General features: G+C 38.4%; 3 protein-coding genes across 3 annotated transcripts; 1 reads left to right on the top strand and 2 right to left on the bottom strand.

The window, feature by feature from the left end:
• The first annotated feature begins 588 nt into the window (after nucleotides 1-588).
• Nucleotides 589-2870, top strand: LOC137814899 (psbP domain-containing protein 1, chloroplastic). The gene is made up of 3 exons (XM_068617836.1): nucleotides 589-815; nucleotides 1782-2207; nucleotides 2460-2870. Exons 1-3 carry the CDS (start codon nucleotides 687-689, stop codon nucleotides 2679-2681), a joined length of 777 nt encoding a protein of 258 aa, XP_068473937.1. The 5' UTR covers nucleotides 589-686; the 3' UTR covers nucleotides 2682-2870.
• A 549-nt stretch (nucleotides 2871-3419) lies between these two features.
• On the bottom strand, nucleotides 3420-6882 carry LOC137814898 (AP-3 complex subunit mu-like). Its single transcript, XM_068617835.1, has 8 exons — nucleotides 6577-6882; nucleotides 6349-6448; nucleotides 6159-6269; nucleotides 5984-6073; nucleotides 5653-5900; nucleotides 4381-4590; nucleotides 4011-4218; nucleotides 3420-3907 (listed from the first exon to the last, which is right to left on the bottom strand). The coding sequence occupies exons 1-8, from the start codon at nucleotides 6609-6611 to the stop codon at nucleotides 3662-3664; spliced, it is 1248 nt and encodes a 415-aa protein (XP_068473936.1). The 5' UTR covers nucleotides 6612-6882; the 3' UTR covers nucleotides 3420-3661.
• A 1011-nt stretch (nucleotides 6883-7893) lies between these two features.
• LOC137814897 (Golgi apparatus membrane protein-like protein ECHIDNA) lies at nucleotides 7894-13806 on the bottom strand. The gene is made up of 6 exons (XM_068617834.1): nucleotides 13696-13806; nucleotides 13319-13375; nucleotides 13012-13215; nucleotides 12783-12842; nucleotides 12392-12518; nucleotides 7894-8327 (listed from the first exon to the last, which is right to left on the bottom strand). The coding sequence occupies exons 1-6, from the start codon at nucleotides 13708-13710 to the stop codon at nucleotides 8239-8241; spliced, it is 552 nt and encodes a 183-aa protein (XP_068473935.1). The 5' UTR covers nucleotides 13711-13806; the 3' UTR covers nucleotides 7894-8238.
• Nucleotides 13807-14032: the final 226 nt, after the last annotated feature.

Here is a 14032-nt window from a genome sequence, read left to right as displayed (position 1 = left end):
TACAAACTGTTTCGCACATTTTTTTTTCTCTCAACAAATAAAATAGGTTAAAAGTTAGGGAAGAAAAAGTTGGTATATGATAAATATTTTTTTATAAGGTCTCTGGTTGAGCTAAGAAAGAAAAATAGGGGAGAGATGACAAAAAAATGAGAATACACATGTGAGTGATTTTGTTTGAGGAGAAAAGAGAAAAGGATAAAAAAGAAAAAGTGTGGGATCACTAATTATTTTTAATTCATCTTCATTTACCTATTTATATTTTTTTATTTCTCTTAAAAACTATACTTTTATTTTATTTTTATAATTTGATCTCTTTTTTCGTTTTTTATTTTTGTAATTTTTCATCTATTCTTCTTTTAGCATTTTTCCTTTTAAATGAAATAATTTTACAAGAACAGTGATAAATCATATTTGAAAATAGTTTTCCATTTTTTGAAAAATACATAAGATATTATTTAATATACAATGCCAAAATTTAAGCTATAAAATAATGAAATATGAAATAGTAATTTTTCTTATAAATAAAAAATGAATAAAGCATGGTGAATAATAGTTTAAAATGAGAATAAGTAGATATGAGTGAGAGAATCTAACAATAGGATAAAAGTGTGGTGTGGTGTTACAGTTGGTGTCCACTTGGTGTTTGTGATCTCTTCTTCTCTTCCTTTTCTTCTCACGTCTTGGCAATGGCTAATGCAATTATAATGCAGAGTTTTCTGCCACGACCCTTTACCCAAACGACGCCGTTTCAACTGCCCACTCACATCCACTCCTTCCATTCCCCTCGCTCCTCCTTTTCTCCCACAACCCAATCGGTAATTCTATCCAATTCCACTAAAGTTTCATACTTTAAGGTCATGTCCTTCGCCTCTATGTGTTTTTTCTCTCCTTGTCTTAATTGATAATCACTTACTCATTGTAGCATCTGATAGTGGAATGCTTTGGAATTTGACCACGTAAATTAAACATAAACTAGATAAAATAAAAAGTCCTGGGTAATTCGGGTATTTTGTTGTTTGATTTCGTGGCTTGGTATCTAACTTGAGTATCGCGGTAGCAAATGCCAGAGGAAAGAAAGAGATGGTTTATGACTTATTTTTATTTCTAAGCTTTCTACTTCAGTTGATACTTTTGTCAGCATTTGTTGCAATTTCCCGTTTACAAATTTAACTAGTTAGTGGAGTTCACTATTGTTTCAGGCGATATTCTAATCAATTTGTGTTTGGTATTGTGTTTGTTATGGAAAGAGAAGCAAAGGGCTTGTCTAGTGCGAAATATTGTTTTATGTTTTTCGTTTTCTGTTTTTAATTATAAAACACTATCTTTTTTGCTTTGTTCTTTGATTGCAAGAGTTTGTAGAAGTAGTGCACATAAATAGGAAACATAGTGAAAACACTGACATGACATGTTTGTAAATAAAAGTGAAAGCATAAAATATTTTCATAGACCAAATGGGTCCAAAGTTTCTTGAATCTCTGGTCTTTACAACAAAACAATGAATGGCCAACAATACAGACGATGCTGTTAATCTGCCAGTGAAATGGAAAGGAAACGGGGTAGAGAGAGGGAGAGTAGATTCGTATTTAGTTAATGAGTGCAAATGGGAGAGGCGCTAATAATAGTAACTCTGTGTGGTAATTTTGTCTGCTATATCCATAGAAAGGGTGTAGACCAGATATTAGAATCTTAGTCCAACCTGGGTGAACGTTTTCTTCTTTACTATCTTGGCATGGTCCATCTACAACTTGGCTTTGATTTTATCTCTGCTAATATATAATCAGGCTAAAGGTTTTGCAGTTCCAAGAAGGAAAGCAGTGTCATTGATCTTATCAACCTACATTCTCTCAGAGGTCGGTGTAGCACTGGCTCAACAATCTCCTGTGTTCCGCGAATACATAGATGCATTTGATGGTTATTCATTCCAGTACCCAGGGAGTTGGATTCAAGTCCGTGGTGCTGGGGCTGACATATTCTTCAGGGACCCTTATGTTCTTGATGAAAATCTCTCTCTTGAAATTTCTTCACCTTCATCCTCCCAATACAAGAGTGTTGAAGACTTGGGTCCACCCCAAGAAGCTGGAAAGAAAGTTCTCAAACAGTGTCTGACTGAGTTTATGTCTACTAGACTCGGTGTTAGACGTGAATCAAATATTCTTTCAACTTCTTCAAGAGTAGCTGATGATGGCAAGTTATACTATGAAGTTGAGGTTGGTTAACAATTACATTCAAATAATCAGTTGCATGAGTTTTTCTTTCGTCACAACACACCTCACAATGATGATCATAACATGTATTGCCAGATAAAACTAGTTGATACAATTATAAATGAAGTGCATAAGAAATTGGTAATAAAATCACACGGAGTAAGTAATGCATCTTGAAGGCGTTCATAAATCACATGCCTTCTCACTCCTGATTGGAAAATTACATAATTGAATTTATTGTCTTTATGTTGCTAGGTAAACATAAAGTCATATGCGAACAACAACGAACTTGCTGTTATGCCACAAGACCGGGTGACTCGTCTGGAATGGAATCGGAGGTACCTATCTGTTCTTGGGGTTGAAAACAACCAACTGTATGAGTTGAGATTGCAGGTGCCAGAAAATGTGTTTGCAGAGGAGGAAAGTGATCTTCGTAGAGTCATGGATTCGTTTCGAGTGAACAAGATTGCCGGTTAGAACTAGAATGTTGGATACATAAAGATGTTGTTTGTTCTTGAAATATATTCTTATTTTTTTTTATATTTCTTCTCTATTCTAAAGATGATTTTTCTCTTATCATTTTTTTGCCATAATTTTGACTCTATTGATTGCTTTGTTACACTCTTATCATATCTATGTAAGTCTGCCTGTGAAGATGACTTTTAACTGTTCTTATGAGCTATTGTGGTATATCTCAATTCTTCAAACCATCAGACTAAATAAAAATTGTCTCCAAATTTTAAGCCACATCTAAAATAAGAATGTTAAACCACTGTTGTGCCGGAAGTGACTTAATTTTCTTTATTTGTGGTTGATGAAGTGACTTGATTATTATATCAATAATACAAAATCTATATATAGTTGGATAAGCGGAAGAAAACCAGATTAAGCTTTCGTTTAAGTAAAATAAGAAAATCTAATGACCAAGCTTAGAGCGTAATTAGGATAAGTTCATATCATAAGATTGGCATACGATGATAATGTTTGTTCAACTTTTCTCCATTACTCAAGTTCTTACATGCAACAAACAATTACATTGTGTTTAACAGTACTTCTTCATCTGATCTTTCACCCACATGGAAGTGAAATTTTTCTATGCCATAAATTCCATTTTGTATTAAGATACTCGAATGATAGTGCTTCATATCTAAAATTTATCCAAAATCCAAAGTAAATTGCTGGATAAAATAAAACAGAGGGGAACACTCATTCATCTAAGATCTTAAACGACAAAATTCATTGTCAATGATGCCAATCTTCAACGCGAGAAATAGATTCGTGATACAAGTCGCAAGATTTTCTCATAAACCTACGCGATAAATCCACTAATAAAATAATTTGAAACCAGAAGAGAACACTATCCAACTCTTTACAAAATGAAACCGGCCGAGTAAATGAACAAAATTTCATGTCCAGAATCATTACAAGTCTTGGATCACTCAATGGTAAATACACAATTATGACCTCACATCAAATTCTCCTGCCCGAGTAAGAGCTCGAAAACCTTTATAAAAACGGTAGGGTACAGTCTTCAGATCCAGTTTATCTATTTGCAGACCAGAGAGGGCAACACCCATAATCCTAAAACCCACTTGAAATGTGGGAAAGACGTGAAGGCGCTCCAATCCAGTCTCCAGCACCAATGTTCCTGACATTGAAGGGGCTTTATCCTTTGGGATCCGACCAATGGACCAAGAGCATGTCTGTAGAAACAAAGAACGAAGGACGAAGAAGTTATATCTGACTATTTTGACTTCCTGCTTTTCTACAATAGATAACAAAAGAAAGATTGTTGCTTGTATGTACCTTGTCAGACAGTATGTTCACTATTCCATAATTTGAAGTCAGATCAGCTGATAAGATACAAGAAGGAAGCTGAAATTGGACAGTAACGGAATCAATTGTCTTTCCAGGATCATTTCTTATTCCAACCAATACACTAAGACGGCATGTTCCACCGTCTGAAGTCAACTGTGGATTTACATATATTGGGGTGTTCTTCAATTTTCTAACTCTGAAAACAAAGGTGACATGTGCAAACTTTTAGATAAATAGAAATTCGGGGATACCATTGAATGAAATTTCACATTCATAATTATATCGTTATTCATACCGACTTCTCAAATGAAGGTTTCAAATCCCAATTCAGACATCAATAAAAAGCTGGAGACCATACCTGTAACTCATGAGCTTAAACTGCCCATCAGGAGGCACGAATGAAAGAAATTGATGGGATTCCCAGGGCCGATATCTGACACAGGGATGGAATCTCACATCATCAAGGATTGAAGGATTTGAAAATGAAAGAGTCAAATCAGGAAGACCCGTGATATGGGAATTCACTTGAACCTCACCACTGATCTCACATTTCACCAGACCTCCATCCCTGAACCAACAGAACTTTAGCAACGAGTATAACAGAAGCTGAAGGAACAGTGCATAAGATACTAACTACTAAGGAGGAGTATGAAGACGATCATTGAAAATTCAGCCCTAGCCATATGACGTTCCACAAAAGCGTCCAATAATCAGAAATATCTTGTTAAGCTTGCGAAAGGCTATGGATGAAAATGGAAAGGGATAAAAGAAATGAAAGAAGAATCCAAAGATCACTGTTCTTCAACTCATTGCCAGAAACGGAAGCCATGTTAATATAAAAAAGTGTAGGAGTTTCTGTCGCCACCATCTTTTGATTATTAAACATAATGAATGACCCATACTTGAATGATTAAACATTCCTAGTTATCTATTAAACATAATGAATGACCCATACTTGAATGATTTGAAATTGAACTGGCATCTCTGCCTCAAATGTGTTTATTGGAAATGTGATGTTATGTGCATAGGTGTGTATATACACAAGACTTAAAGCTTTGCAGAGCTACCTGCCCAATTGCTTAATCATTATGTCATTGTACTATTTCAAGGAATATTCAGTTTGCAAGATAAGGAGTGAAACAATGAACTTCAATCCACTAAAAGAAGATTGAGTGTGTCAAAGCAGACGAGGGAAGAAAAGGAAAACTACACTACTAAGTTGTACAGTGACCTAACAACGAAAACAAAAGCCTTATCTCACTAAGTGAGATTGATTGACTATATGGATCACACATCATTTGCCTCGATTAAGGACTACAGTTTCAGAAGTTATACAGTAACATATCCCACAAATAAGCTTTCACTGTTAATGTATTATAGTGATATTTTTTTCTTGTGAAGGCAAGCAAGTACAACACATAGTTTCTTCTGCTTCCGGTCTCGGATTCAAAGTTTCCTATGTAAAACAATGTCCAAAGGGACCTACCCAAAAAGATTCAATTTGAAATTTTTAACATTCTAAGTTTAGCCAAGATAACTAACAAATAACACCATAATTAAAAAAATATCAAAACACCAATAAAAATTATCTCTGTTTGGAAGTGAAAGACAACAATTCGAGAAGACGGACCTGTTTATTGTTGCATCCATTTCTTCAACAAGATCTACATAAATTTCATTGTTGGCATACTTTGTGTCCGCTGTTCTCCAGGGAACAAGAGATGCAGTAGCACCTGGGAGGGTGTCACTCACATTGGAGCTGCTGCCAGTTACAACACTCAAAACTTTGCTAACAATATTAGGTGGGGCTATCATCTCTCGCAGGATGTTAGGTTCAGTAGTTAGCGGGAAGCCATTGTCTATCATCTCATCCAAAAGCTACAATAACATAACAACTTTACATCTTAACAACAAATCGATAGGGGTAAAATGCAAAACACCACATTGGCAACTGTTAATACCTCATACACAATGACAAAGTTGTCTTTGATCAAGTCTTCATTCAATCCCCCAAGATATTCACTGAGAACATCAGCCACCCTACAAAGGAACTAAAAATCAGATGGTTAAAAAAAACAAATACAGCCGCATTGGCGCATTGGCGCATGAGTTGCAAATAACTGGGAAGATACATACCTCAGTGGCCATCAATGGGGGCATTTCGACTTGAGTGCAGGCCAAAAAAGTGATTCCCTCACGAAAAACTTGGAATAGATAATGCGTGGGGGAAGCAATAACTGGTTGTTGCTATACAGAGAAGATAAGAGAAGGTAAATAAAAGTAAAAGGTAAAGAAAAATGAAATATTTAGGAATGAAAATGAAAACCTTGAAAGAATCAGGTTGAGAAATGGCTTGGTCCCAGAACCAGGCACATATTGAGCGATCTACGCGGTGCCCACTAAGCTGTTTCTCTAGCATTACCTCTCTAAGGAATCCAATTATCAGAGTCATCAAATTAAAGTACAAATTTAAATTCGAAATCGGAAATTGAGAAAACTGGAATTAACTTGTTTAGAAAATCGTAGAGAGAGTAAGGGAATGCGTGAATCTTACCCAGAATCAGACAGAAGAAATATGCACTGCAACATTTCTCTTTCTGGCTCAAAATCAAAGCGGAGAAAGAAAGGAAGGAAGGAAGGGAGATAGTGATGATTGCAATAATTGAATCGAAAAGTTAATAAGGTTTGGGAAAGGGAAAGTTTGTGATGAAGGGAGTTTCCATCAATTCACAAAGGTCAATACAAGCTACGTTAGTTTCCTCGTCCTTCAGTTGACACACCACTCATCATTGCCCATCCTTAACATTTCTCAACTAAAATCAATTCTTCAATTTCAAGTGATAAAAAAAATATGTCCATTAATTAATAAACACAACCATCGTGTATACACAGACACATAACAAAAAAAAGAGTAATTTTCCCAGAGACAGCTTGTGTAAAAAGTAATTACAATATTAGCTAATTAAAATTTACAGTACATGTAATTTAAAAATAATTATAATAAAAATCCGTATTTTTTTAACTTACATGACAGTTTATAATTCAATAATAATATAAAAATATTTATATTGTCTTATCAGTTTATTTATATTATATTACATAATAAAAACACAAAAAGTTAAGTAAACTACATTGTAAATACTGTGTTATTAACTCGTTATTAGCTAATTAAAGTCGCTAAGCATAATTAAGATGTGTGCCCAAAATAATCTCAACAAAAATTAGCCGCAATTTATACTTTTTTTATTAAAAAGGTATAGGAATTAATTTATGTATTTGTTTCTATTAAAATTTATTAAGAATTGATGTTTGTTCGTGGAAAGGAACATCTTACACTCTAAACACCACAGGAAGTAATCTTACAATTTTTTCAATTGGGGAGCAATAAGGCAACCAAATCATGCGCGGAAAAAGAAATTAATAGTTTGTCCGAATTAGATTTAAGAAACTCTCTCCAAATATTGGTTATGCACATAAAGGAAAACTATATGCTTTGAACTCCGCACACCCTGAATTTACCATATAGTTTATGTTGATTCCGAGTTACGTTTAAGTTGTCAAATAAGAGATTTCGTAAAAAAAATGGAGAAGTATTTGAGTTGATTCTCTGTATATGAGGTGGTTCGTAAACATGTTTGTTTGGATTTCATTAAATATGCTCTTTTTTAGATATAGGGCTGATTTACTGTTTTTAGGTTTGTTTTGTATTTCTTGTTCACGCGAGTATGGGCTTAATTGAGATGTCATCATAATAATGCTTAGCAGATCATAGCTTTTATAACAAAAATGGTAGAATGGATACAGAAACAGAGTAATAGGAAACATGATTCTAAAACCACGAATGCAAAAACAATAAAGAAAAAGCATATGATTAACACATGAAAAAAGTAATTATTTAGCATGTGATTTGAGAATAATAGTCATAGCCGTTACATTGGAAGGTACAAAATTTTGCATGTGCTGGCTCATACGCAATACAATTTACCTAATAGTCTACCCACTGAGTCATCTAGCTGATTGCAGGACCGGGCGAGGGCAACCTCTCCTCTTTGAGTCTTTACTTTCAGTAGTCTATACTTTTCCTTGGAGAACAGGGAGGGAGTTGAAATCCCTACATTCTATATAAAGCCATCCTCAAGTCATCATAGGCGGTTTTGAGATAAGAATTTCCTTTGCAGAGTTTTCTTCTGCAGCTGATGTAGGGCTAAAAGATTCCTCAGACAACACTGAATGCTGACTGTAATGTAGATGTGAACCGTGAGGCAATTGTTTGGGAGGCAAATTGTTGAATCCGCTTCTTAGCATCTGAAAATAACTAAGTAGTATTATCCATTGCAAAATGTTTCTCCGTTTAATAAATATAAAGTAGGGTGGTCATGCAAAATCCAATCTATTTAGAATTAAAATCCATATCCATTTTTAACTATAAATTTAATTGGATTTTTCTTAAGTGGATTAAATCTAGATTAAATCCACTTTCTTAATTATATTAAATTCATTTTGGGAAATACATTAAATCCATTTTGATATGGACACAGACTAACTTGGCTCGAACTGAGCCTACTCCGACTCAACTTGGAAGCAGACTGATACGGACCAACTCGGCTCAACATCGACCCGGATCCGGACCACTCGACATCCTAAGCCCGGACGACTCGACATCGGCTCGGTCTCGAACAACACGACATCGGCCCGAGCCCGAACGACACGACATCGGCCCGAGCCTGGACGACTCGACATCGACCCGGGCCTGGACGACTCGACATCGGCCCGGGCTCGAACGACTCGACATCGGCCCGGGCCCGAACGACTCGACATCGGCCCGGGCCCATACGACACGACATTGACCGGGCCCTCTCGACTCAACATTGGCCCAGGAACGGACAACTCGACATCAGCCCGGACCCGTACCAATGTTTAGGCTCAGGCCCGTACGACTCGACATCGGCCCGGGCTCGTACGACTCGACATCGGCCCGGACTCGTACGACTCGACATCGACCCGAGCTCGTACGACTCGACATCGGCCCAGGCTCGTACGACTCGACATCGGCCCGGGCTCGTACGACTCGACATCGGCCCGGGCCCGTACGACTCAATATCGGACTGGGCTTGTACGACTTGACACTTGCCCAGGCTCGTACAACTCGACATCAGCCCAGGCCAATACGACTCGACATCGGCCCAGGCCCAAAGGACTCGACATCGACCCGAGCCCAGACGATGACCCGGGACCAGACAACTCGACATCAGCCAGGGCCCGTACGACTCGGGCCCGTACGACTCAACATCGACTCGGGCCCATACGACTAGACATCAACCCGAGCCCGTACACTCGCTATCGGCCCGGGCTCGTACGACTTAACATCGGCCCGAGCCCAGACAGCTAAACATCGACCCAAGCCCGTACGACTCGACATCAGCCCGAGCCCGTACGACTCGATATCGGCCCGAGCTCGTACGACTCGACATCGGCCCGAGCTCAGACGGCTAGACATCAACCCAGGCCCGTATGGCTTGACATCGGCCCGAGCCCAGAGAGCAAGACATCAGGCCCGGGCTCGTACGACTCGACATCGGTCGGGGCTCATACAACTCGAAATCGGCCTGGGCCCATTCGACTAGACATCGACCCAGGCCCGTCAGACTCGACATCGGCCTGAACTCGTACGACTTGAGATCGACCCGAGCTCGTACGACTCTAGATTGGCCCGAGCCCGTACGACTCGATATCGATTCGGGCCCATACGGCTCAACATCGGCCTGTCTGACTCGACATCGATTCGGGCCCGTACGACTCGACATCGGCCCGGGCGCGTACAACTTGAGATCGGCCCGGGCTCGTACGACTCAAGATCCGTCCAGGCCCCGTACGACTCGAGATTGTCTCAAGCCCGTACAACTCGAGATCGGTCTGGGCCCATACGACTCGACATCGACTCGGCCCCGTACGACTCGAGATTGTCTCAAGCCCGTACGACTCGATATCGATTCGGGCCCGTACGACTCGACATCGGCCCAGGCCCGAACGACTCGACATCGGCCTAGGCCCGTATGACTTGACATCGGTTCGGGCCTGTACGACTCTAGATCGGCTCGGCCCTGTAAGACTCGAGATTGGCCCGGTCCCGTAAGACTCTAGATCTTCTCGAACCCGTACAACTCAACATCGGGTCGGGCCCGTACGACTCAACATCGGCCCAGGCCATTACGACTCGACATCGGCCCAGGCCCGTAGGACTTGACTTCGGCCCAGGCCCGTAGGACTCGACTTCGACCCGGGCCCGATCGACTCAATATCAGCCCGGGCCCGCTCGACTCGACATCGACTCGGGCCCATACGACTCGACTTCGACCAGGGCCCGATCGACTCGATATCAGCCTGAGCCCGCTCGGCTCTATCAGCATTTGCCTGCTCAGCTCGAAATCAGCCTCGGCCTGGACGACTCGACATCGGTTCAGGCCTGCTTTGCTCGACATTGGTCGGGCATTCTCGGTTCGACATCGTCCCAAGCTTGCTCGGCTCAATATCGGCCTGGGCCAACTTGGCCTGGGCCAACTCGAGTAGACATTGGCCTGGGCCAACTTCGACTCAAGTCGACTCAATATCGGCCACTCAGCTCAACTTGGCCCAAGGTTGACTCGGCTCGACTTTGGTTCAGAACGACTTGGTCGACTTTAGCCCATACCGACTCGATTCGAATTGGGCCCGAACGACTCGGCTTGACGTGGACTTGGGCCGACTTTGCTCAACCTTGACCCGAATTGTTTTGGCTCAACCTGGATCGGGCCAAGTCAAAATCCAACCCAAAATGCAATTTGGATAATCCAAAAATGTATCCAACCATATTTAATCCATATCCAATTAAATGGATTGGATTTAAAATCCAAAAATATGGATTTGGATTTGAGATAAATCTATTTAAATGAATTAAAACTAATATGGATTTGTATCTATGGATTGGATTTTGTAATTTGGATTTTTTTTTCATCCTTAATATAAAGTATTGCCAAACAAAAAGGAACATTGTGTAGAAAGAAATCCTTCCACTTAGGAAGAACCATCTGTCTCATTTGTCTGCCCTCTTTTTTGTTCCCTTGATAGAAAAATGATACCTCAGACAAACATGAAAGAGAATGTACTCTTTCATTTAACTAAGTGTCATTGTTCTATTGGGAGGACAAGGTAGAGGACATGAATTCTGGACAGTTGATTTAAATTCAGAGAAGAAAGGGAGACACAGGTAGAACTACCAGTCTCACGATGTGAGAAGAAACTAGGCTTAGAGGAACTCACAAGGCGTATATGTATCATGCATATTCACAGGACCACATCAATTAAAATGAAATATATTTTCGTGGCATGCAATGCAGAAAACATTGATGCAACAGTTAAAATACAGAACCTAAAGTTCATCCCCACAAAAAAATAATGCGATATATTATTACAATTTACAAAGTGTTATTCCTTTTGTTTTCCGTTTTCATGCCAAAATAATTTTTCCTTTTTATTTAACCATTGCCAGTACAAGTGTACAACCATTTCTACTATCTTAACGATGACAAGACAAGAATTTCTTATAGACTGAGAGCATCCTAATTATCTAATACCTGTTAATCCAAACAGTCCACTGAATAGGTAGTAATTTCAAGCAAAATATACAAAGAATGCAATTTAAAAGTTATTAACAATCATAAAATCCTACATAGTAGTGGCATCTATAACCTTTGACCCAAATATCGTGACCCAACCGCAAGAACTTATTTATTTTAATGGATACTAATATGAACTGGCATTCATCTTATTTGCTCATGAATGATACTTTTAGCATAAAAATCTTGAATTTTTTTACCTTGACAAATTGACAATGATAAGGATTGAATCTAAACTTTCCTACGGTTTTTTCAATCTAGAAACTAAATTAACTTTATTGGATTTTCGTGAATGTTTACATACAGAAAGTACTTATCATGTGACCCAACGGCAAGAAATTATGACAAAAGAAGAGAAATAACGTTGAAGCCAAATAGTGCCAGTCACGCCAATCTAGAAAATTATAGGAAAATTCATAAACTGCCATTTGACTATAAACAATGAATTCTAAACATGTTTTCATAGAATCCCCACAAGAGAAACAGGTGCTATCAGATAATATGTCCCGATTTCAACTCTTGAAGATGACATTATTTATATGTTAATAGTATAATGAATTAATTTATGCTGGAAGAATGGAGGTAAATTGGAGTGAACAAGTATTCGCTTGGAACTGAAAATATCTCATTATTTCCAGCAATTGATCCCACCTTAAACCAATAAATATTATTGGAAATATAAGATACAATAGTAAGAACATACACAAATTAGCATACCTTTTTGGCATTTGGTAAAACCAACAATATTTGCAACACTGAGGGTCAAACAAACTCCAACAACTAGGAGGTAATCAGCTTGCAGCCTTATGAGTGAGAATATTGCCATCATAGTCCATGCAACTGCCTGTAGAGGAATACACAAGAAAATGATGTACTGGTTAACAAAGTTGTTGAATGAGGGGTGATAAAAAAACAAAATGTAAGCAGTGGCAAAACCCAAATGTCAATTATATTTTCCATTCAGATCCAACATTTAAGAGAATCGGTCACTCTATTTAGAACACTAATCCTTATTCAGTATTGATATCAAAACAACACATGAACCATCTAAAGGATATATGAAAAACAGGAATGCCACACAAGCTTTAATCAATTGATGTTTTCTTACTGCTAGGTAAAGTGTCCACCAGAAAAGCCATGAATCTTTCTTGTTGATCCGGGCCAATGACTGGAGAAAAAACAAACAAAATACGTAACATATCTCCATAGCATTCGGATGGAAATCTTATCCAACTCAGCTGAGACATTATAGATAGATAGAGTCATAGAGAGATATTATTTAAAAAAATAAGATAACAACATGCAAGTTGCAACTGAGTAAAACAAGCAATTCGCACCTCATGATCAAGACACTCAAATTTCCAAACACTCTCACCGAGATCATTTATTTCATTCCACCACCGTAAACCAACTAAAATTCTCCCGCTCACATTCTTGACTACCCAAAAATCAAGAGCGGCTAGAAGGACAGTAACCACAAAAATGATGACAAAGTTATCAATAAAGAGGGCAGAGAGAATGTAAAATGCCAAAGCCGCAGCCTGCCAGACACAAAAAGTGAAAATCATTACACTTTTCAGAACTACCAATTGCCATTGGCGAATAAAATGTCGAAACAGTGCAAATACATTAAAGAAAGTGAACCTTGAAGAGAACATGAAAGAAGCAAGTGTTTGGATTTGCGTAGTTTTCCTCCACAGGCTGCACGCAGAGTACAATGTGATTAATTAACTATCATAGAAAAGAGAACGATAATACAATCATTCCAACCAAATCAAAGGCCAGACAAAGAACTTGAGTTGAATTTATAAACAAAAAATGTGGAAATGTATATAAAGAATTCTAAGACATGTGCTAATTTAGGGGTATTCTTCAACGTAAAAGAGAAAAATTAAAAATGTCTCTCAACAAAGAAGGGGCGAAATGAAAAATGAAATTGAAACAAAGAAACCAGATCGTATGCAATTATCCTAATAAAATGAAATGCAGAGAACTACAGAATTGATTGAAACTTCACATACCTGCCCAAGATCCATAGTTGTCACTGAGATCAAGCTTTGGAAAGATTTATGAACAATAACAACGCATTAAGAACTTCTGAAAGAGTGCGCCATAACTAACAGATGATATTCGTATACATGTTTCTAAATATACTTATTCTATAAAAGGGTGTATTGGGCCACACATGTCTAGCCCAATTCTTATGGGTCGGGCCCATCCACATATATCTAGTTTTTTTTAACCTGCACCCAACATATTTTTAAAATTTCGAAAATATCTTTTATTCCAGATATGAAAATCTGGAATTGAAAATAATACATTCCGAAAAAGTAGATTAGGAAAAGTTTTTTGTTTACC

Source organism: Phaseolus vulgaris, chromosome 1 (genome assembly GCF_000499845.2).
Source record: "Phaseolus vulgaris cultivar G19833 chromosome 1, P. vulgaris v2.0, whole genome shotgun sequence".
In the NCBI taxonomy this organism is placed as follows: Eukaryota; Viridiplantae; Streptophyta; class Magnoliopsida; order Fabales; family Fabaceae; genus Phaseolus; species Phaseolus vulgaris.
This window is presented reverse-complemented; position numbering and strand designations above follow the sequence as displayed.

Coding starts and splice junctions, on each gene's coding strand:
- LOC137814899 (XM_068617836.1), top strand. CDS start 687: ATGGCTAATGCAATTATAATGCAGAGTTTTCTGCCACGACCCTTTACC. Junction 816..1,781: donor TTTCTCCCACAACCCAATCG/GTAATTCTATCC, acceptor ATATATAATCAG/GCTAAAGGTTTTGCAGTTCC. Junction 2,208..2,459: donor AGTTATACTATGAAGTTGAG/GTTGGTTAACAA, acceptor TTATGTTGCTAG/GTAAACATAAAGTCATATGC.
- LOC137814898 (XM_068617835.1), bottom strand. CDS start 6,611: ATGTTGCAGTGCATATTTCTTCTGTCTGATTCTGG. Junction 6,270..6,348: donor CTCAACCTGATTCTTTCAAG/GTTTTCATTTTC, acceptor TTCTCTGTATAG/CAACAACCAGTTATTGCTTC. Junction 3,908..4,010: donor TGAACATACTGTCTGACAAG/GTACATACAAGC, acceptor TTGTTTCTACAG/ACATGCTCTTGGTCCATTGG.
- LOC137814897 (XM_068617834.1), bottom strand. Junction 12,843..13,011: donor TTGAGTGTCTTGATCATGAG/GTGCGAATTGCT, acceptor TTTTTTCTCCAG/TCATTGGCCCGGATCAACAA. Junction 8,328..12,391: donor TTTTACCAAATGCCAAAAAG/GTATGCTAATTT, acceptor AGTTATTTTCAG/ATGCTAAGAAGCGGATTCAA.